Source organism: Zonotrichia leucophrys, chromosome 3, assembly GCF_028769735.1.
Source record: "Zonotrichia leucophrys gambelii isolate GWCS_2022_RI chromosome 3, RI_Zleu_2.0, whole genome shotgun sequence".
Lineage (NCBI taxonomy): Eukaryota > Metazoa > Chordata > Aves > Passeriformes > Passerellidae > Zonotrichia > Zonotrichia leucophrys.
Window position 1 is genome coordinate 33,330,998 of NC_088172.1, and position 22,862 is coordinate 33,353,859.

Sequence of the window (22,862 nt, forward strand, 5' to 3'; positions counted from 1 at the left end):
AGAGCACGTAGCGAACGATTCTGGCTCCAGGCTGCAGGACATCTCACAGTGGTGTCGACAAACGAGAGAACTTGCACAGGTCAAAGGAATGGATCAACATGATTTAACTCAACTATGCAAAAACCTTAACCTTCATAGTGAGGAATGGCCAAGTATACTGAAACTGCTCTTGCTCAGGTAACTGTACCAAACACTTAGATACTGAACTTCAACCTAACCACTCCACAACACATGAACCACTTCTCAGGAAGTCAGAAGCCATGAACACTAGAAGAATCTGAGGCTCCAACATTTGGAATGTTTCCAAGCATTTTGTGATCTTCAGATATGATCAAGCAGTAATTTTTAAAAAATGTCTTAATTTTGGATTCTGAATTTTAGATGATATTATGCCCCCCAAAAAAGTTATTCTAGCAAAACGTAATACTTCCTGTTGCAGAGGAACCAGAGAACAAATGACTTTTAAGACAGCATGTAGTTGCTTCACTATATATGAAATTACCTTGCAAAAATCTTTATTTCTTGTGCATACATTTACAACAGCAAACACAGAGAAAATGTTCCAAATAACAAATACTAGAGGAGCTTCTTGTGCTCTAAAACGACTGTGCCAGTATTTTAAACCAACTGAATAACACAAAACTATAAAACTCAATTCTAAGCAGCTCATTGTAAATGGAACAGCACTTTGTCAATCTGTTACCTAAAACCACCAATATTCTTACTTTCTGTGAGTCTCTTAATCCACTGATAACATACATACCTGGCATGCCTGTAGCAAGACCCTGACCAAAAGCCAAAGCTGGATTTGCTGCTGCAGCTGCTGCAAGTGACTCTGCCTGCTGCCCTTGCTGCCCCTGGTTGGGAGTGAGCGGGCGCTGAGTTGCTCCAGCTCGCAGGACCTGGAAAAGGCCAACACAACACCCCTTCCTTAAAAGGTAAGGAAGCCAATCTATTATGTGCTAACAAAGGTCTAGAACAGTTGCTTTGAGCATCTGATGCCTCTCAGCCCTGATTTTCACTTTGGGAATCCTGCACCTCATTGGTTTCCAGAATATACACATACAAAGAATAAAAGGTATACACCATTTTGTTGACCAGTGAGACCATAAAATATCTGCCCTGCTTTGGACATCAGGACTCAGGTATGTTCCATCAATGGTAATGAGTATACAGGAAGGCAGAAAATCTGTAAGAGTGATACATTTTACAACCTACATTATTTATTAACTGAACACCTGACCTTCCTTCCTTGATAAACACATTTGTTGACATTACTTCCAGGCAATTGAATGATTTAAATCTGAGTATTTCAGCACTTGTAGTAACTTGTCTAAATAATTAACACTCCATTGCCAACAGTGCTGTAAATAATGCACCCACTAAGTTTTAAACATTCACATAACACTCCATCACCATGCAACACAGGCATATTTTATTATGTTCTGACAGCAAATCTCCGGGAATCTGATTGAAAAGCAATCTAAATTCTTGCAACTACTCTATTCCTCTTGGTTAAAATCAGCTTTTTCAGGTTCGAAATAAGCGAAAAATACAACTCACAATATATTCCCACAAAGAACTGTATATGTTATTTGCATAAATCAGTATTAACTTTATAGAGAAAACAAAAAGAAACTGCAGAGACAATATATATTCAGTTACCAATGCAGGTCACTGATAAAAAACAATCAGTAGAAAGAAATATCCACTTGAACATAAAACAGTGATGAAACCCCTGGAATTAACGGTATCTCAGACTCCTTAAGTTACATTTCTAAGAATGGCATTGAAATTAACCATACTGCTGGTAAAAAATTTGAAAGACTTGCATTCATTCAAGTGTAAAGTTATTGTAAAATTTGGGGTTTTCCTTTGTCAAAATTGCCATTCATTTATACTGAAAACTCATACAATAGTTTAAAAATGTATCCAGAGGAACAATAGAAAATTAGCATTTTTCAAGAAATACTTAAAGAAACTGAATTTTCAACAGATTGTTGTGACAATTGCTTAGTCTTGCTTCACCAAGACAAAAACACCATATGGCACATGGTGATGCTGCAATACAATTAATGTCACAGAAAAATAAGCTGGGCAATCCTTCCTTCCTGTGAAGCAACAAAACTACTGGTAACAGCTTTATTTCCCTACTTTTTAAAGGGACAGAAAAATGTGTAACATTCAGTCTTCCAGCTAATTCATGAAAACACAGATCTGTTTTTCCCCAAGCTTAAAAGGAATAATATCCTCCTAAAATTACCCGAATGTATCTTTTCATCCCTTTATGTCAGTTTTCTAAATTAAACTTTACATTAATTTACTACACAGGAAGCATCACCTACACACATAATAGAAACTGGAAGAAAGGAATCATTTTAAATGCTTGTTGTTTCAAGAACCGAGACTGCAAAATAACTTTAACATGGTGTGAGACAGTGACAATGAATAAGAAAATTGAGAGTTTTTAACATTCATTTATTATACAATAAAATGCAACATCTGAATGATGTACAATTTTCCAGCAGCTGACCCTTACACACTGGGATGTTAAGGTAAGACAGCTCTGCTTTTCATGCTGAACGTACCGGCTGCTGTCCCTGCTGTGCCTGGGAAGCTGCTTGCTGATTTGCTGTGGTATTTGCTGCTGCAGCTTGCTGCTGGAATAAATTGGCTGGATACACCCCCCATGGAACACCATAATACTGAGGTGGAACCACAGCAGGACCTAAAACCAGAAAGCATGATTATTCCATCTAGTGCAACTGCTTAAAATACTGTTTGTAGCATCCCTCATTGATCCATCTTCTCAGTTACAGAAGAGAAATCAGTATTAAAAAGAAAAAAATCCCACAGTAGCTAAAATGACACATGAATACAAATGAGTGAATTTTAAAAATTCACAACAAGCCATATCTCTATGAAAAAAAGAATTCCCTTGTGAGACTCAGATGACAAAGAAAAACTTTAAAGCATTCAGAGTCTGTGTACCGAAGAACACTCAAAAACAGTTTTTATGTTGGAAGAAAAGATCATTTCAGAACATCATAGTATGAACAAAATTTATCCTCCTGATAGTGATGTACTGAGACTTTGATAATCTATGATTCCACCCTTCTGTATGATGCCCTTGCTTATAAACACTATTGCCTGTGCCTCCCCTGCATATACATGATGCTCCTCAAAGTGGGCACACTTAACTCTTCCAGTCTATTGCTGAGGAACCTGTAGAGGAATAATCTCTCTGTATCGTAGGACTGTACATATAAACCATTATGTATACATGTCTTTTAGTTTTCTCTACTGCCTTCCCGTGAAACACCATGTGGAAACAAAGGAGTGTGTTTTTTTTTTAATGGTATGCACACGTCTGAGCACTAGCTAGGACTGGAATACTCAGTCATGGTGTTGCACAGTGGTATCTAGTAACTTAAGAGATCTTCCTATGCTTCTCTGTTGTCTGGGCCTTTTAGCATGCTGGAGACCATCTTTATTCTCATGCCTACTGAGAATGAGAAAAGCTAGAATTAGAAAATTAATGCACTGAGTAAAAATATACAAGGAAAGGCTAGCTGTCACATCTTTTGAAAACAATACATACTGTCAAAGTCAGATTCACCTTATTAAGGATAAACACTTTTAGAACAGAAAAAAAGCCCTAAATTTTGTATATGGAAGTCCAGCGGCAAGAGAAACTTGGAATCCATATATAACAAACTGAAAATCTTTCTATTGTAGTAAGAATTTTCAAAATGGCAGTATTCATTTTTTTACAAGTCTCTCCTTCCCAGAACTACATTTGCAGAGAATAAACAGGACAGATTTCAATTTTTTTTCTCTTTTTGTTCGGTTGCATTATCAAGACAGACACTTGCAGTGTTCAGTTACCTGCCAGGGTAGCTGCTGCAGCTAATCCAGCTGCGGTGTACGGGTCAGTCCCTGGAGGAGCAGCGCTGATAATGTAGGGGTTTGGCACAAAAGCAGCTGGGGCCAAGCCTGCGGAGAACACGCCTGCTGCAGTAACAAACAGAGCTTCATTACAGCCAACATTCTTAGCAAGCACCATCATATTCACACCACCCAAATCACACAGCCTATCTGTTAAAATCAGAACTGCTTGTACTTTGGAAGCTCTTAAGACCAGGTACATAAGTACATAAATCAACACTTCTATGTCTTCTCATCAGTCCTTTCTTACTAATCCCAAAGCCTAACAGCTTTGTTTTGTAAGACTCCAAGGAGCTTTATCTCATATGCGTCTATCCATCCTTACACAGAAGGGATTATTCAAAGTGGAATTTATCTTGCCCAACTTTAACTATCTGAAAGTTAAACTAATCTTGCAAGTCATCTAGTGTGTGAAGTGAATCAGCCAGATGAAATAAACCACCTGCTAGAGACAAAAATCTCTTCACTGACGATTAGGAAAAAATGTAACCAGATAGTTTAAGTCAGATACCTAGCTTTTAAACAGCCAGACATGAGATGCTAATCTTACTTCCCAAGAATCCTAATTTGATACAGGAATTGCAATGGAATTCCAACTGCAGAATTGACAGCTGCAGAGACAATTCCAGAAACTCAGCAAACAAAGCATCACTACCCAGAGTTTCCCCAGTCGGTCGGATTCACGCACTTTATCCAACACTGAGTCAGCAACTGTTGCAGCAAGCAAGGCACATCAAACTATGTCACTCTTTCCAAATATTTCTTGATAAATTTCTATTAATATGCACATGAGAAGAGGCTGCATTTTAAAGAGAAAAATTTCAGCTGACTACTCAGTCAGCACTTCATACAAAGTAGAGGCTTCTCCAAAGTTTAGAAGCCAAGGACAGGACCTGTAGACTCACACAAACATCTCAATGTGCCATGCTTCCAGCTGTATTTGTGAAGAGCTGTCACTTTTCAATCCCAACTATAGGCTGCTGATCCCAGTCTAAGCAGACCTCACAACCCACCTAAACAACAAGCTGGTGGGAAAACTTATTTGCAGGAGAGCATACACACAAGCCACTGGAGATAGTTCCTACTTCTGCCTGCCCATCTGATCCTGAGAATCCTTTTTTTCTCAGAGGAGAGCCCAGTGGAGAAGGTAGAAATCTTTAAACCCCAACTACCTCCCTTCCTTAAACAAGGAATTGCTTCCATGTGTGTTCCAACCTCCCTCCCCTAAACACCAACAGCTTCTCCACAGTGGAACATAAAATTGCTGTCACTGAAATGAAGGCTCCTTGATGAGTTGCAGCACTTGAAGAACTTGGTGTATTTAACTAACTCACTGAACTAAAGGCACTGAAAAAATGCCTGTTAAAGAATTAGCTCATTAGGGTACCTGCAAGAAGAAAGAGCTGCTTAAATGGTGCCATTAACAAGAAAAAATTAAAACTTAATCAACACAACAGTATGATTTCAAAATTCTACTGTGCCATGGTTTTTAACTGGATTACTAAAAATATTAAACTGCAATAGAATCTTAGAATTGCTTACTGGATTTTAGTATATAAAGCTAGTGTTTCTATTACTGCTTACAGCAGTAAGCATTTTTAACTTCTACTCCCACCAACATTGAACTGTTATGCTACAGAAGCAAAAATACAAGTTTTATTTCTTTGTATACAACTGTCCAAAGGGGGAGATTTACAACAGAAAACATCCACTAAGGACAGTACAGTCATAAGCAGTCATTCTGAGCAGTTTTCATGAGAACCATTGCAACGGGCCAAGTGATCAGTATCTATCTGAATGAGAAGACAGGGTAAATTGAAAGGAGTCTATCAAAACAACACATCCACTTTTGCCAGGGACACTTGCTGCATTGTGCAGAAACCTCACCTATGTGTGGCTGCTGAGCTGCAGCCAGTGCATATTGCTGCTGCTGGGCTGCTGTCAACTGCTGAACAGTCAGAGCATTAGTCCTCTGGAAAAGCTATTGGGAAGAAAAAAAAGAAAAAAAGGATGCATTTCAGTTTTCCAAAGTCAGGGCTATAATATACTTGGATTTGCTTACGGAAAAAAAAAATATGTCAAACCAAGCTTCCGTAATAGCAAGTTACTAAACTAGAAAATTATGCAATAATATTCTTCTACACTAATTATGCAGTTATTTGCCCTTGACTAAGTCACAGACAAAATAATATTCAATGCACTGCATGTTGAAATGACGGATTATCAAGAGGACAATCAACAACTTAGAGGATCAATTTTCCACAGTCCATTACTAACCTGCTGCTGAGAATTGTAGTCAAAAAGTCCTACAGTAGCTCCTGAAGAGTCCATTTGTACCTGATTGCCAGGATAGTCAAACTGTAGAGAATCCAGACCAACTTGTTCCATGGCATCTAGATTCTGATTTTCTGGATTTGAAAATTCTTCTACCAGAGGCTTGTGGGCTGTAGGATTGGGAAGTGGACCTAATCCTTCTGTGGTGCTGGGATTGGGGCCCAGGCGTTCAGCTACTTCTGTTGGGGAGGCTTGTCGACTTCCAGGGGTACGACTGTTCAGAAGGAATTTAAGACAGACTCTTCAGTCTTAAATAAAGCTGTCCATGGACAGAGAACAGTACTTCTACTTTCAAAGCAGCTCTGAACTCAAGAGACTTTACAAAGGGAAGTGACAGACTAATTTTATCATTTTCAACCAGCATGCACTGATGGCTCAAGATAAAGGATGCATTTAACTCTAAAGCATAATTTTATTTGGTTTTTCAGCAAGTTTAAGATTGACTACAGAGCTCTTCAAATAATTTGTGAGAAAAACAAACTGATTTGTGAGGCTGTTTTGAGTCAAATGGAGTGAACTGTGGTCACCTGCGAATTTTGGGATGTCTCTTTATTGTATTTTGGTAGTGATGTGAAAGGTACTGCAGAGAAATTTAAAAAAAAGAAATGGCTAAGGGCATTTCATGCCAAAGAACAGAAAGACACAGCAAAATTTCAACTGGAAAAGACAAACATACAATACAGTAACCATTTTTCACATCTGAAAAGCAAGCAATATATTTTTACCTTGAGTAAAATGAAGTAATAATCACTTCATTTAGCATATGACTAAAACATTTCATTTTCTACACAACTGATTTAATAGCGTATACTACAGTGATGACAGGTGGGGGAAAAGGGTTCCTAATATAACCCTGAATAGAATATACAGCATCAAAGATACAGTATTATATATAAAAGCTGAATTCCTTTCTCATCTGACTGGCAGTCTACAGGGGACTTTTTGTACACCTATAAACATCTATAGGCAAACTGATGAGGTGAGATGTCAACAGAGTAACATCCTAAAGAGATTCCCAACACTATCTGGTTAGATTTAGGACACACCTTGAGTGGTATCCCACCTTCTGTGGGAGGCCATATTGTTTAGACTATCAATTTTTACAGGCAAAAATCCAAGTTAACTTCTAAGAAAGAGTTGTGTGAGAAAATCTATGATCCACTAACATTATTGTGTTGGCAGAACTTTATGATTATATATTGTTTCTCAGGAACTGCAGAACTTGAAGTTTAGCTGGCTTTACTTGTGAAAACTGGGCTCAAAAACCAAATGCCATCTTGCAGGAAGAACCTATGTTTATTCCAGCAGTACAGTGCCAGACCAGTCTGCTGTACTGCTAATTCTAGGTCAGAGACACAGCCTCAGTACTACCTGTTCTGCTTCCTCTTCAGGGCTCCAGAGCCAAAGTATCTGTTCCTCACTGAAGCCCATGTGTAATGCAAAGAAATCTACTAGCACTTATGTAATGGCTGATAACAACACTTAAGTCTGTACAGCTAGAAATCAGCCTTTTAGGGAGTTTATTGCAGCAACATGGTATGATTTATTACTCTGGACAAAATATGTCAAAGAAAGGAAGAGGTTTTTGCCAAGAGGTTTTTTTAGTGTAAAAAGCAACCCCATGAGGATTGCATATAACATGCTGGCTTACCATCTAAGTATCCTAGCAAGCAACCATGTCTTGCTGAAAACTTGAGTTTAAAGCCATTTAATATTCCCTATTTTTCCCAAGTGAAATACAGCATAAACAAAGTGAAGAACAAAAGGAAGAAAGGCAGTTATTTCAGTACATACTTAGTTTAAAAATGCTACAAGTACAATAAAAATACAATGAGGAGGACAGGATGAAGTTTCTTTGTTAATACTTATGGTTAGCTAATACAGGTTGCTCCTTACATTGGTGCTGTTCTGTTGCTATAGTTAAAGTTGTGTCAATACTTCAATTATAAACCTCAGTTTGGAGGGCTCTATACCACCACTTTATATGGCCCATTTCATTTAGAAGGCCTTATTTTTTTATTTTTCTAAGAGGTTTACTGGCTTTGGATGCTTTTTTGCATTTGTGTATTTTTCAATAACTTCTCTCTTTAAATAATACAGAAGGTACTTCACAAACACCTATTTCAAAATTGAAATAGATACTGGTAAAGAAAAGCAGGACAGAAGTTATTCTGCATTTGCTATGGGTAACTTGGTAATTTGTTTATTGTGTATATTGCAGCACACAACTGAAAGGAGCCAATGTGAGCTCTCTGGTATGCTTGGAATTGTATTATTTTCAATGATATGGCTTGAAAAACAGACCTCAAGAATCCCTCTTTAGCCTCAGGTAAACACATTTTTAAAGGGTAGGAAATACTTACGTATGGGATTCAAGCATGCATTTTATTATACTTGCTCAGTAATGAACTAATGAAACCACAACTATCTGGTCATGTTTATCACATTAATATAAATTTATGAGCAGCACTCTAGTTCTCTATCTTTTTAATTCTTCTGTATGACACTTACAAATGCATCATAGTCATTCAAGCAAGAAGGATCAGCCCTTAAAAAATACTCAATTTAAAATGCAGTTTAGTGTTAGAAAAAAAAACCAGACTGGCTGTGCTGTCATATATGAGTTGACTGTTCAAAAGCTTGAGCTTAGTCCAATCTATTTTTCCCTAAAAAAACAACCAAACCGCAACACCATTCCATGGGTGACATTTAATTATATAAATAGGAAAATACATTGCTCCACCTTAGTCAAAGATATGGCTTCTATAAAGACTTATGGGGAAATGATTAGTTGTGTTAGGCTGTGGTATCCACTAGCAAAATCAGAAGGAAAGTTAAAATTCTGTATGACTTACTCTCTACAACACTCAGATGTAAAAGAGCATTAAAAAGAAGCAGAGAGAGAAAGAAATTTAGTTTGACATTAAAAGGGTTAAAGTTTTCATCCCTCTTTAATGCACCACATTCAGAAGGTACCCATTTACTTTTAATAGTTACTATGTTAAGATGAATTTGTCTCATGAGAAGTGACACACACATTAATGACATCCTAAGAAACATGTGGCACGGTGGGAAAGGGAGGACTTGAGAGGAGAAGAATCAGTCTGCAGCTGGGTAATGTTTAAAGCTGACACACAAACCAGAACTGTAATAATGCCCTTAAGAGACATGCTTGTCTTCTTGAGAAACAGTTAAAAGCTTACTTAAAATCTTTGCAATCGGCATCCATTCCATTTGGCAAACCTCTGCCATTTATTTTAGTAACATCCTCATCATCTCCTTGTTTAAGATCTCTGTTTTTGTCCTCCTCAAATGGAGAAGCCTTGCCTTTCTGATCTCCTTTCTCAGGTCCATCTGTTTCAGCATCTCTAGTGCCCTGAGGAAAAAGAATCTGTTTGATTCTGAATATTGAACAGAACACAATAGGAGCACCACAAGGTGACCTAATTCTACACTACAGTGCACGTAAACAACACAAACAGTTTGTTGTCAATGAAATTGCATTTGGTGGGTCACTTGATCATCAAGTTTCAACCACATGCAATTAATAACTGCCAAAATGTGAAAAGGAATGCCAAGATTTATAATGGAAGAGCTAACTCAACCTTAACTATAGCGGTGCTGTTAAAGCAGTAACACTTTGAATTAGAGAAAAGTTTATATTATACAATTAAAACATCCAGTTACAAAACAAACCCACATGAAAACATAGAAGATCTAGAATAAAGCTCATCACACATTATAAATTAAGCAATTTGCAGTCTTTCCCCTACCTTTAAATAAGGTTTTTAGGAAAGCACTTTAAGACAGCTATTTAGTTAAAATTCCCAAACCACTTCCCTCTTCTGCCCCCTCCAACCAAGGAAGACAGACAGATAGCAACTACTTCCTTCTAAAGAGTTAAAAATTAAAAACAGACAAAGAGAACTGAAAATATAACCATGTAACAAAGACCATAGCAGGTAACCAGGCAAGCTTAACACACTGTATTACTTACAAAAGCTCCTTTCCTAAACCGGGAATCCAATTTATCAGCTGGAGAGGAACTTAACACATATTCTACCATGCTCACTCCAAGGCCACCACTTTCTGATCGTGGAGACAATACAGCATTTACTTCACTGTTTCCATGAAAACCCTGTCCAGGCTTTCTCTGTACCATAATAGGCTGGGACATAGAATGGTCTGTTAAAAACAAACAAATAAATAAAACTATAGTATTTTTTAAAACACAGCTTGTAATGTTTCTGCATTTCATCATAACAGAAGTATTAAAACAAAACATTAAAAAAAATTCCAAATCAAACTTTCAAAAAGTGCTATTGAAATACAATCACCACACAGTTTACATTTTCACAACTAAAATGAAAGGAAAATAAAATTTAAGATTCAGTTACAAAATTTGTTTTGAATACCATTCAGTTATCATGACTGATTTTCAGTACATATACAACAATCACTTACGAGGAGTTCCCCACGCAGTCTCTCTCCACTCGTCACCAAGGAATATCCCTTTTTGTCCATCTTTTGCTGAATCATCAGGTTCCCAAAACTTTTTGGCAGGTAAAAGCTGTTACAAAAGAAGATGATGGTTTTACTGAAATATGCTTACAGATGGGCAAAAATAGCAGGAGGATATTAAGAGGATATGCAAGTAATTAGTTTTACATCACGGAATCATAGAATGGTTTGGGTTGGAAGGGATCTTAAAGATCATCTAATTCCAACTTCCCTGCCATGGGCAGGACTGCCACTTACTGGAGCAGGTTACTCAGGGCCTCATCTGACCTGGTCTTCAACACTTCCATGGATAGGGCAGCCAGAGCTTCTCTGTGCAGCCTGTTCCAGTGCCTCACCACCCACACAGTAAAGAATTCCTTCCTTGTATCTAATCAAAAAATCTCTCTTCTTTTAATTTAAAACCACTTTCCCTCATTCTACCCCTATCTGCCCTTGTAAAAATTTGCTCTGCCTCCTTTTTCGTAAAAAAGGAATTGCTAAAATAACTCCAACAGTATTGAAATTCTGAAGTTATGAGGAAGAAATACAGAATATAGAAGCAGCTGTGAAAAAAGCAAATCAAATTAATCCCTGTGTTAAGTCAAGATAGTCTTCTCAGAAGCTTTAACTAACAGTGCCTTCCTGCCAAAGACTCAGAAGTTTGGCTGTTAACCAATACTGTGATAACCAGAAAGAACTGCAGTTCATTGTGAAGTTCTCTTCCCTTGGAAATGCATCATGTTCCAAATTTTAGAAAGTGACTAATGCATATGGTAGCAAGTCAGCTCCTTTAGACCACAGGGCTGTTAAAAATCTGTGACATTCATATGTGAAGTTCCACATACCAACACTGTTATTTAGATGTATGGTTTTTTTCATTCCTACTTGTAAAACAAAGTGTCATGTTCAATCAGTATCACTTCTTGTACTGTCTTCAACAGCAGAAACACTTAGTGTGACATGACAGAAGCACCACACAAACAAGAATTCCTCAAATACTAGCATCCTTTTTGCTCTGATTTCACTAGTTTATTCCTGTACCTTTTCCCATCAGTAACAGTACAACTGCCAAACCCTACATGTCATTTTCCCTATATGTAACTAAAAAACTGTATTCTTAGACAGAATAGGTACTTTACAAGGTACATAAACTGAAAGGAAAGTGAAAACAACTTGCAATATGCAGGGAAGAAGAAAGCTGCACATTCCATCAGATTCTGCATAATGTAATGCTGTATTTAGAATTTTAAATTTTTTGAAATTAAAAAAAACCAAACGTAATCAGATGAAGCTGTCTGCAATAAATGCATACATTCTGGAAATTTGCTTCTTCTGTAACTTAAGTGACTTAAAAACTCTACTGAACTTCACAGCTGGTTAGTATGAGCCTTGATGAATCTAGTACCAGGAGTCAGTATATAATATAGATATTTCTTAGTATGACACTGAAAGCACTTGTGAAAACAGCCTCAAGAGGAGGTGGATAAGACTGCCACTTGCAGCCCCCAGCACTAACAGTGCAACAGAGGTGACAAGAGCTCCTCTGGACAAATTGAGGATTGCTGGTTTTCTGTGCTGCCCAGAGCTCTTACCAGAAATGAAGGTGTCTGACTGGTTAACCTCAAATCCCTGGGTTCCTTCCAGAAATTCATTAACAGAGAAGGATTCACGCTGGAAGATGATCAAGAGCCAAAGCTCAATAAAACCACAGGAGAATGTTATGCTTGCAAGAAGTGCTGTACTGTTGTGATCTGCCCTGACAGAGATGCCCACTCCCAAATGCATTGGAGAATCACCACCAGGTGTTAACCAAACATAATTGGTGAGCAGCAGGATATAAGTTTACCTCAAATTTAAGGGCTGAAGTTAGCCATCTGAAGGCAGAGAAATAGATTAATGGAATCTTACAGCTGCTCTTCAGCTAAAAGCAGATTACAGAATCCAGATCAGCCTATGGAATATACACATCTTTTTTTGCTTTCTATTTGTAACAGGCTTGCAATACTGCTTAGTTTTCATTTTGTAGGAGAGTGGTAGAACAGGAAGCAAGCATTTAATGTTATCTACAAAATCTTGCTTTTGGGAATCATGTTCTATTTTAAATGCTGCCTAAGCCAATTTCAAATATGTGTCCAGCTGAGAGCTTTGAAACATCTAAGTGCAGGTGTCACCACCTCACACAACCCTGTCAGAATAAAACAGATCTAGTAATATCTCAAGTGCCATAAAATGAGAATTACCTGAACTATGCTCACCCAGAAATTAGTAAATTCTACTATCAGACAGGTATGTTCAGACAACTCAGTGTTAAGAAATAAGCAAATTTAGAGCAGAACACACTGCAATACTGGTTTTGATATAAAAACTCATTGATGCGATTTGTATGAGAGGGAAAACTGTCCCCTGGGAGAAAGAAGCAATAACACTCACTGCAAAAGTACAAGTTCTTGGTGGGGGGGATTTTGCTGCTGTTGTTGTTTGTGTGGGCTTTTTAAGGTTTGATTTGGTTTTTTGGAGGTTTGCCTTTTTTTTTAAACTACCTAGGCTCAAATTTCAAACAGACAAATTCAACTGCTTTCAGTCGTACTTTGGTAGACAAAGAATATAAAGTATCCTTAACACAAAACATAATGCATGATCCATACTGAGAGGCTAAATTTAAACTATGAAGATTAAACTGATTTACTGAAATGATTTTCACAAACTTTCTACACAACAAAGTCCCTAAAATATTTAAATAAACGCAGTTTTACAAAGTTAACAATACTGTGACTCCCTGAGAGCCACTGATTTACATTTATTATTTATTTTGACAGATGGGTATGACATGCACTATGCTCCTTTTAAATGAAGGTATTAGCTCTTGAATTGTCAAATAAACAACCCTATCAGTTGTCAATTCTTTTAATTGTGGAATTCAAATAAAATAAGTACTTTTCAGAAAAATGAAACAGACAGGAAAAACAATGTGCTTGATTAGTTGTACCAAAAAAGACTTCATCTAGAAGTCATCTCAAATCAATACAGATAGTTAAAATCATTGTGCTTTACCCTGCTATCATGTGTTTTCCTCAACATTTCCTGCATTTAGTGTAATAAAACACAAACTTTACAAAGATACATCCAATTATATATAAGTAAAAATAATGGAGTAGGCTGTAGTATTTCTTACTACTACTACTCTCCCAAAAGTACACTAAATGTGTCCTTTTCAGTACCAGCACTGATCCCTGTTAGGTGTTTGCCAGACAAAGACTGACAAAGCCCTTTACTACACACAAATAATAACAAGCAGTTATGCTAACGCTGTCTCTTAACCAGCTCTCTGATATGAAACTGCACAGTCTCCATTACTGACTCTCGAATGATTTTTAAATTTTTTTTTAATATTATCTTTAAGATCTTTATCTATTCCTACAGAGCTCAACGAACATCTCAGCTGAATTTCTCTAAAAGAAGTTTTGACACTGGAAATGAATACTTTGTTCCTAAAATGAACTCTGTGTGCTTCAACCCTGTAAGTTAAACCAACAGACATTACCAAAAGAAGATTTAGTTTTCTGTGCTGTTTGGCACTAAGTTTTGTGTGGCTTAGTGGGTCACACTAAAGTCCTGCAGACCATTCTGGCTTGCCCTGATATAGCAAACAGATGCCTAGAGAGAAACAGCACCACGTGTTCTTATTTCTTCAGAATACTAAATTGACCTTACAGGTCACCATAGATTTTGGGAGCTGGAGCCAGAAGCATCATCTGTGAATAATAAATGTAACAATTTACCCAAGCTAAAATTGTGAAACACATTTAGAGAAAGATGTCTGCAACAGATTTCACAGCTAGGCATTGATATCCAGTTTGGAAGAAAAGTATCAGTAAGGATTAGAATTATGAAAAAAAAATTAATTTCAGTTCAGAGAAAAATCCTGGCAGACAAAGAAAACAAGGAACATAATTTTCCAATAGCTAGAAACAGTTCACTTGACTTGACCTCTCTTTGACACCTTTCAAAGCATATGGAGGACAGCATGTAGGAGCCTTCACCAATTCCAGCTTACTTTATAAGGACGTTTCCTTTAATATTCTAGAAGGCTATAATCAAAAGGAAGATTAAAACAGCCATGGAATGTATCCCAGAGCTACTTTACTGTTGTGCAATACATCAAGAAAATTACTGAGTAAGTCAACCGAGTTATATGAACCTGTATTACCTCAAGATACCTGGAAGACACCATTGAAACAAAAGACAAAATAACCTGGTGAGTGCAGGGTCACAATTTAGTATCAATTTCTGATGCTGCAGTACTGTACCAAAACTCTGACTCTGTGTGTTGTTTTTTTTAAACATCTTTATAGATTCACTGAATGCCATGAAAACAAACCAACAGAATCATAATCATGCAGAAACACCTCCCTCCATCTGAGATAACCTAAAATAAAGACTGGTATGAAGAGGAATATATATTGTAATTTAATTCCCAGGCATTTGTGCCACCCCTCACTTTCACTTTTTACATCTTTCAATCTTTTTACAGTACTTTGTGGGTGTCAAAAGACCAAGTACCACCATGAATTTTACCCATCCACTCTATCACATTGCTGGTACTATCACAGATACTTCACTAACACTTTTACTTTTCAAAAGGAGTTTTAAGAACTAGGAGGGGAGCAGTGTGGCTACTCAGGTTTCTAAAGAACAGGGCTCCATCTCTTATTTTTTTCAAATGGGAGATGGTGCAAAAACAACCCTGGATGAAGCAAAAATTGCTGAAAACCAAGTGATTGCTTGAATGCTTCATTAAAATAAAAAAAATCAAGCAGAAATGGCCATGTGTCAGCTCAGAAACACTTAACAACTAGAGTACAACACTTATTTTTCATCAGTAGTTGTGGCTTCCATAAAGACTCCTACCATCATTTTAAGAAAGTGAGGCTGCAATATTGTCACTGGTTCAACCATCAATTGAATTAGGTAAATACCCAGGAAGACTAAAGGATCCACATCAGAAATCTTAGTTCAACATGAATTTCTTTCCTAGGTTCTTTACTAGGCAAATAATTCTAATACTTGTCAATTACCTCCTAAACAGTTCAAGGAACTGCTTTTGAAGGAGCAAAGTCATCCTGCATGTTCTTAAATTCCTTCCCCCAACCTTAAAGTACATTGACTTAAAAAAACCCAAACAAATCAAATCAGTCAAAAGAAATATTCCTTCTTCCCTCCAGCTAAATTACGTAACAGCACTCTTCAGCCTAGTTAAAATCTTTAAGGAGTAATTACCAGTGAAAAAATAGTAAATTACCACACATTTCTGCTGGGTATGCCAGTTCATTTTTCTGGAGCCAAATCTTTTTTCCAAATCCCAGTTTCCCTGGCTTCTCAGGAGTAGCAAGTTCCACTAGCTTAGATACAGTGAGCCTGAAAACATGCCTCCTTTCATAGAATTGTACACTCTTACAAAAACTAACCCTTTCAGTTCCCTAGAACTATCACTCATCTAACAAGAATTGACATAGAACAGCAGAACCAGTCAATAACAATCCCAACATTCTTTTAATGTAATTAGTTTCCCTTCACCTAAGACAGAAACAATTAACTTGTTCTTAAGACAAGCTCTTTGCTTCATGTTGTATTATTTAGACTTCTTAAACTGTACCAACAATTCCAAACCACCAACTGGATTTTCAGCCCTCAGTAATTACCTCTCCCATTCCCCGAGATTCTAGGGCAAGAGCTTGAAACTCATGATTCATCTCATCCACAGATCGAACCTGCAGAGGAAAAACCAAAAGAAAAATCCATTAGTCAAAAATCTTTACAGAAGTTAAGATTTTTCAGTATTCCTGAAGATTTCTGCATACTGAAAGCACACAAAAAATGTGATTCCCCATTCAGTCTGAACATGAGTCTGGATTTCATTACCAGATACAGTTAGTGACCAATTTAATGTACCCTGCTAATATAATAACATGCAAGAAATTCCAAGAGACTTAAACAATTTAATCTCCACATATCTGCACAGATACTGCTCACTATAGGAACGGTAGCCAATAGCACCTTTGCAATGAATGTGAAAGAAAGAGGGGAAATTAAAGATTTGGCCATATAAAATCCTTCAGAAAGGAGAGGAACTGTTGCACACTGTTACTGAGTACACCTGGCAGCAAACAAAGAACAGCTCACAAGGCAGGTCACAAAACCCACTAGCAATGCATCGCTTTTAAAATCTAGTAATTGAGTGCATTATCACAATTCCTCATGTTTTCTTCCAGGAAATCACATTTTTCCTTCACCACAGGTTGGTGTTTGCTTTTTTTTTTTTTTTAATTGTTGTAAATATCAAAGGATTTTTACTAAAGTAAGAGTTGCTGCTGCAACAAACTACCTCCTTTTTCAATGGCACATACACAATGCACTGGGCTCATTCTTTTCTGAGAAAATGGTTTCCATAAGGAATTTTCAAAGCCAGGATAAGTTTAGAAAAATAAATAAAATAAGGAAATTCAGAGTTGTTTCTTTCCCTTCTCTTCACCCCCAATAGTGACATCCAGCAGGCAAAGTTATTCAAGTTCAAAGTAAAATGAATTTCCCTCCCTGCACCACTCTCTTGAGGAATTACTTTCACCAGAAAATCCATCTGTTTACACCAGCAATAAACCAAACTGATGTTGTTCCACACAGCTGATAACACATACCTAACACTTTTCAATAGATGCTCAAATACTAGGCAAACAAACAATCTGGTGCCTTCAACATTCTGGCACAAGCAACTCATTCTTAGGATTGGAAAAGTGGCCAACAGATACTCCATTCTCAAAAGTTTACTCCCAAACTATTGTTATTGCCTCAATCATTCTAAGCCATTAACTGCTGAGACTGTCTCTCTGGTTTTCACAAAGAAATTTCTTAGCTCAAAGATTCCCTCAAGAAGAACAATATTTTAGTTAAGATGGAGTCTGAAATCACTTTTCAACAATTTCATTGAGATACTGAAGAGCAAATTTAGTTTCAGACTGAATTATGGGGTAGGCACATCAGCAACTGGCTTTATTCCAGTAATGCTGACACTTAATTAGGTTGATTTTAGTTTTTTGGAAACTGAAAGCAGATTTTAACAGAGCCTTAAAAAAGCTAAAATTTTTCTTCAAATTAGTGTTTTAAAAAACAGATTCATATTTTATGCAAAACTTTTATTAGCTCCAAGGGATAATCAAATATTTGTGCATGCACACAGAAAATATAACAGTAGAAAAGCAATTACTTAAAAAGAAAAATTAGAAACTCAAACCTTGAAGACTTCTGAATTTGAATATTATCGTTTCTGAAAACATAACTTCTAGATTGCTGAGAGAGCTGATTATCTTACCTAGCTGGGCCACTTTTCGTGCTGAGGTCATGCACTTTAGTTTCAATTACAAACCAATATTAATTTAGGTACTTCTGTCTCAAGATGTAGTTTTGATCTAATGATCTCTAAACAAATATGCAGGTAAAGCTTCCCAAGTTATATTTACCATAAACACTACCCAAATCACTGTTAGATAACAAACAACCAAGCTTGAAAGAGACATCATTTTTTTGGTTGTGGTGGTTTTTGGGTGGATTGTTTGGGGTTTGTTGTTCGAGTTTTTTTGTTGGTTTTAACTTTCAGTGGTGGTGGTTTTATTTGTTTGTATTTTTCTGGTGTTACAAGACCTAATAAGAAATGCTTATTTTTCCCAATTCAGTGAAGTCCACAGCCATGACCACCCCTCCTTCCCCGTCTCTGAGAAAAGACAATCCAAGAATCAGGGTAAGAGCACAGCTAACTCCTTTTGTCCTCTAAGCTGTCCCAAGACCATCATAAGAAACTGAAGTTTTATGAAACTGTAAATACATTTTAGCACAATGAGCATTAATTTTGCTCACCGGCCTCCTTCTTAAAAAATGAAATTTAAGTTAGCGTTATCTATTGCTAACCAGCAGCAAGAAAAAAATACAGTCCTTTTTCCCACCAGAAACAACAGCCCACAAGATCCTGCCCCGTAAAACAATTTTCTGTTTCACAGATCGTTTACAAACTGGAGAAAGCACAGGCAGCACCAGTATCTCCAGGCCTTTCTTCAACACTAACCCAGCCCTATCATTACAGCAACAGAAGAAAACACCCAGAATGACATCCAGCTGGATCTCCTATGTATAAAATAGACATACCTATACAAATAAGATATGTCCTTTTCCCAAAAGAGAAACTTTGGTTGGGATTACCTGTATTACCAAGGAGTTTTATCTTCTCTAACTCAATACCAGCATTAACTTAACTCATAGGTTCCAGAAATAAACATTTTAATACTTTTTAAAACACAAATTCACAACATTAACCCACCCCCTTTTTCTATTTTTATTCATACCCTGTTATACAGAATAATTCATAAGTCCAAAAGAGGCCTGGGGAACATACTGCTCAACATTTACAAGGTTTTTTTTCTGGTTCTGTTTGATTACATCAATGCCTCATCCCTGGAACTGCTCAAGGCCAGGCTGGACAGGGATCTCAGCAACCTGGTCTAAGAGAAGGTGTCCCTGTCCATGGCAGAGGGTTGGACAATGGCTTCAAACTTCCAGAACACAGCAGATCATTCCACAGGGCCCCCAAATTACGCACAAACAGATATTACACACTGAGTTGTCTTTAGGTAAAAGGGTAAAAAAAAGTAAAAAATATTTAACACAAAATTTCTGTTTAAAAACAAAATTATGTCTTAGTAGACTCTTTCTTTCTGAAGTTTACACTTCCTCTCTCTCCTTGAAATTTAAAATATATTTTTATAAATCTAGAGACCAACACAAAACCTGTTCCTTTACTCTGTTGAGACTCTGCAGAGGACAGTCCTGCCACCCTTCACCCAACAGTTTTTAGCACTTCCCCTAAATGAACTTGGCAACCATCGAGGTAACAGGTTCAGAAGGTTTTTTCACTCCTTTTCCATGCATGAGAATTTCACCAGATCACCCAGAGAAGAGACCACTACACTAAAACACCACAGGGAAGAGGACTCTAGATTTGACAAGAGCAACAAGGAGAAGCTGATGTGGAGTGAGGTGGGACAGGAGCATCTGCCCAGTGCTGCCGACCTGGTAACTCAACCAGAAACATGAAACTCTGCCCTCCATAACTCAGGGCAGACTTAAGGAGGCAGACTCTTGACAGGAAATCATCTAGGACTACCACAAGAAACACTGCTTACAGTAATCTCCATTTCTGAAATCCAGACATCCAGATCTTGGGACAGCTACTCTCTCAAATAACCCTGAATCTTGCCAGAAATAAGCTTGTAACCATTTTCTTGCGAAAGCAAAGAACAGCCCCTTCTTTGAAAAAAAGCCTGTGGAAAATAGTAACAAAAAATACAGTATCAAAGAGAAAAATATGAGTTTATTTTATAGATCAAAAGTGGTTAAACCAGATGACTAGAAAGTAGGAAACCCACTTTTTCTGCATTAAGAAATGCCAAATGCCATCCTTCCCCTCTCAGGTGAATACTCTTACCACTGTGACAAAGAAGAAATATTTTGCAGCTGAAGTTGTGTCCTAGGCCAGAAATTCAACACAGAACACTTGGTATTACAGCACTGGGACTGGAAAGAAAGGGAAGCTGTTTACACTGCAAATGCTTCTGCTTTTTTCTTAGTTTTACTGAATGTCTTCAATGCAAAATACCTTTCCAGCAGCTTTCTACAGGGGTAGTTCTTCTGTAGCATTTATCTTATGCAATATATATGCTTATGGCAGAGACTTAACATTATGATTAACTTGAACTACTTTGAATACCCAATATATAGCAATTCTGCCCATCCTCCATGAAGTTGAACACTGTATTGTAAAGCCAAGTCAGACACGTGACATTTAAAAAGCTCCCAAAAAGACAGCTCAACAAAATACTTTTAGATAGGTGGCCAACTTGAAATTATGAAATAAAAATAGTATTTTTGATACAAATATTAGACAGAAATCCAGAACAGATTCATAACAAAGGACAAGAAAGAATAACTATATTAGCAGCCTAAACTGCACATTGCCAAACCTGTTATGAGATTTCTACTCTATAATGTTTTTGCCACAATTACATAAAACATCCTTACTGTGATTAAGAGGCCAAGCCACAGTGCACCCAGACAACAAAAGCTGTTGAGTAGCTGAACAGGAAACTACGAGAAGCACAAGTGAACTGTTCTGTCCCCTAAGCACCAACGATTTTCTGTAACATTAGAAGAAAACAAGACATTTGTTTGATTAAAGCTGCTTTTCAGTAGATGCATCTTCTCATAACTCTTGGAAGCATCAGAGAACCAGAGGTTCACTTACTACCAAGCTGGTTAATGAAAGTTGCTGCTCCCACGTAATTTAAAGTCAACAGGTGCTGTGTTTTGATAAGAGGCAAGGTTTGCTGAGGGCCACACGGAAGAGTAACACAACTGAAAATTTCACAAAATACTCCAAAACGCCCAGCTTCCTTGAGCAGTCCAAACACAGAAGGTATATGGCACTCAGGCAACCAATTCTAACATATATTTATATGGCTACAATCTCAACAGTGCATCTTCCTCCAGTGAGCACTTAACCATTTTCACTGTGTTAAAACAGAGTGCTCTAAAACCAACCAAAACTTTTGCAAGGAAGTGAATAATTCTTCAACTGCAGTATTTTTGGCTTCTTAAGTCATTCTCAGACTGAGCAGTACTACACTTCTGCACTCTATGACTCCTAGTACATCCAAATATTCTAACAAGATCAAACTTCTCAGTTTAGTGGGCTTGGCTCAGCAATCACTCTGGATCTTAAGGCTCTTGTGCTTTTTTCCTTGTGCTAGCAGCACTGAGAACGCTGTCAATGACAGAAAAGAGCAGATTTTGAGGTGGAGTTTCTGCAGCACATTGAAGGGGCAGTGGAATACCCTCAGCCAAAGCAGAGCCCAGCCTGCTGAAAAAGCCAACTCACATTCTTTGTCTGTTTGTTTCCAACAGGAATATCAATAACCTCAAAGCCTGCACAGAAGAGAAATGAATTCTGTAGGTTTTTATCAACAGCATGTATAAAATGCATATATGTGTTATATATATCAAAGTATGCTGGATAGTATCTCACAAGTCACCATCAAGTTTGAAAAATACTGATTTATTTAGTAAATAGTCTTCACTTAGCACAGTCTTCTGCCAACAGATGATACCGAGAAATTATTATTATATCATCACTATCCACAAAGAAAAGCAGAGGAAAATTATGGACATCTTGCCCCCTGTTTCAGAACTACACAATGGTTCATTCAAAGCCAGCTAAGGATTCTAAGAAATTGCACTTGCTCCCCCTAAAAATGAACTCTTCCATCACATAAGAAACTTGCCTCTCCTTTGCACAGGCTTTCATGACTCTCTTTCCCACCCAACCAGTTCAAGCTCTGCCCTAAGACTGGCAGAACTGTTTGTACAAGTTTTTCTAAACTACTGTCAAATGTCCTCAAGCTCAGGATTTTAATCTGTACAGCCAAATACTGGCAGAGCCACCAGGCTCACATAAATTAATATGTTTGTACTCAAACCAGATTTCATAACCATTGGTAACAGTTACACTGTTTGCACCATTTGAAAAGCTGAAGTGATATATTCCTACATTAACAGGGCATATAGTTTAGACTAAATAACCTTGGCAGGTTTCTCAGTTTTTTAACTGTGTACTTAGCTATCCATTCAAAAGAGTTTCTAAGAAATGTACAGCACAGCAGGGAGGATAATGGAAGTCAGCAAAATAAAAATCCAGAAATGTGATAAAATGTAACATAATTTTACAAAATGGAAGAAAAAGCCCATAAAAGCTTGTTCAGTGACAGCTTCTGTAAACAGGAAATTATTTTTAAAAATTTAATTAGAACAAGTGATTAAAATAATATTTCCCATACACCTTTTAGATTATTTAAATGAGCTACAAGTAATTCTTTAAAAAAGTAGCTGACTGGTCCCTTACTGCTCAGAAATCAAACTGAAGAACTATTTTTCTTACAAGAAATTTTTTTCATACAGGTTTAATTATCAATATGAAATAGTTTAGG

At 37.2% G+C, this 22,862-nt stretch overlaps 1 protein-coding gene across 12 annotated transcripts in view; it reads right to left on the reverse strand.

Annotated features, from left to right (window-relative positions):
- The window catches only part of PUM2 (pumilio RNA binding family member 2), a 68,478-nt gene that overhangs the window by 29,757 nt on the left and 15,859 nt on the right, over positions 1 to 22,862 (reverse strand). For 4 of the 12 annotated variants that reach the window (XM_064707778.1, XM_064707777.1, XM_064707769.1 and 1 more), the window contains exons 1-10: positions 20,007 to 20,025; positions 16,482 to 16,550; positions 10,747 to 10,852; positions 10,280 to 10,467; positions 9,486 to 9,658; positions 6,226 to 6,496; positions 5,836 to 5,929; positions 3,889 to 4,014; positions 2,589 to 2,728; positions 764 to 902 (exon numbers count right to left, since the gene is read on the reverse strand). In XM_064707778.1, the coding sequence (XP_064563848.1) occupies positions 764 to 902; positions 2,589 to 2,728; positions 3,889 to 4,014; positions 5,836 to 5,929; positions 6,226 to 6,496; positions 9,486 to 9,658; positions 10,280 to 10,467; positions 10,747 to 10,852; positions 16,482 to 16,550; positions 20,007 to 20,018 (1,318 nt within the window). In that variant the 5' untranslated portion in view covers positions 20,019 to 20,025. Of the gene's footprint in view, positions 1 to 763; positions 903 to 2,588; positions 2,729 to 3,888; positions 4,015 to 5,835; positions 5,930 to 6,225; positions 6,497 to 9,485; positions 9,659 to 10,279; positions 10,468 to 10,746; positions 10,853 to 16,481; positions 16,551 to 20,006; positions 20,026 to 22,862 lie in introns of those variants that run through there. The other 8 variants (XM_064707772.1, XM_064707774.1, XM_064707775.1 and 5 more) reach the window with 3 other exon arrangements.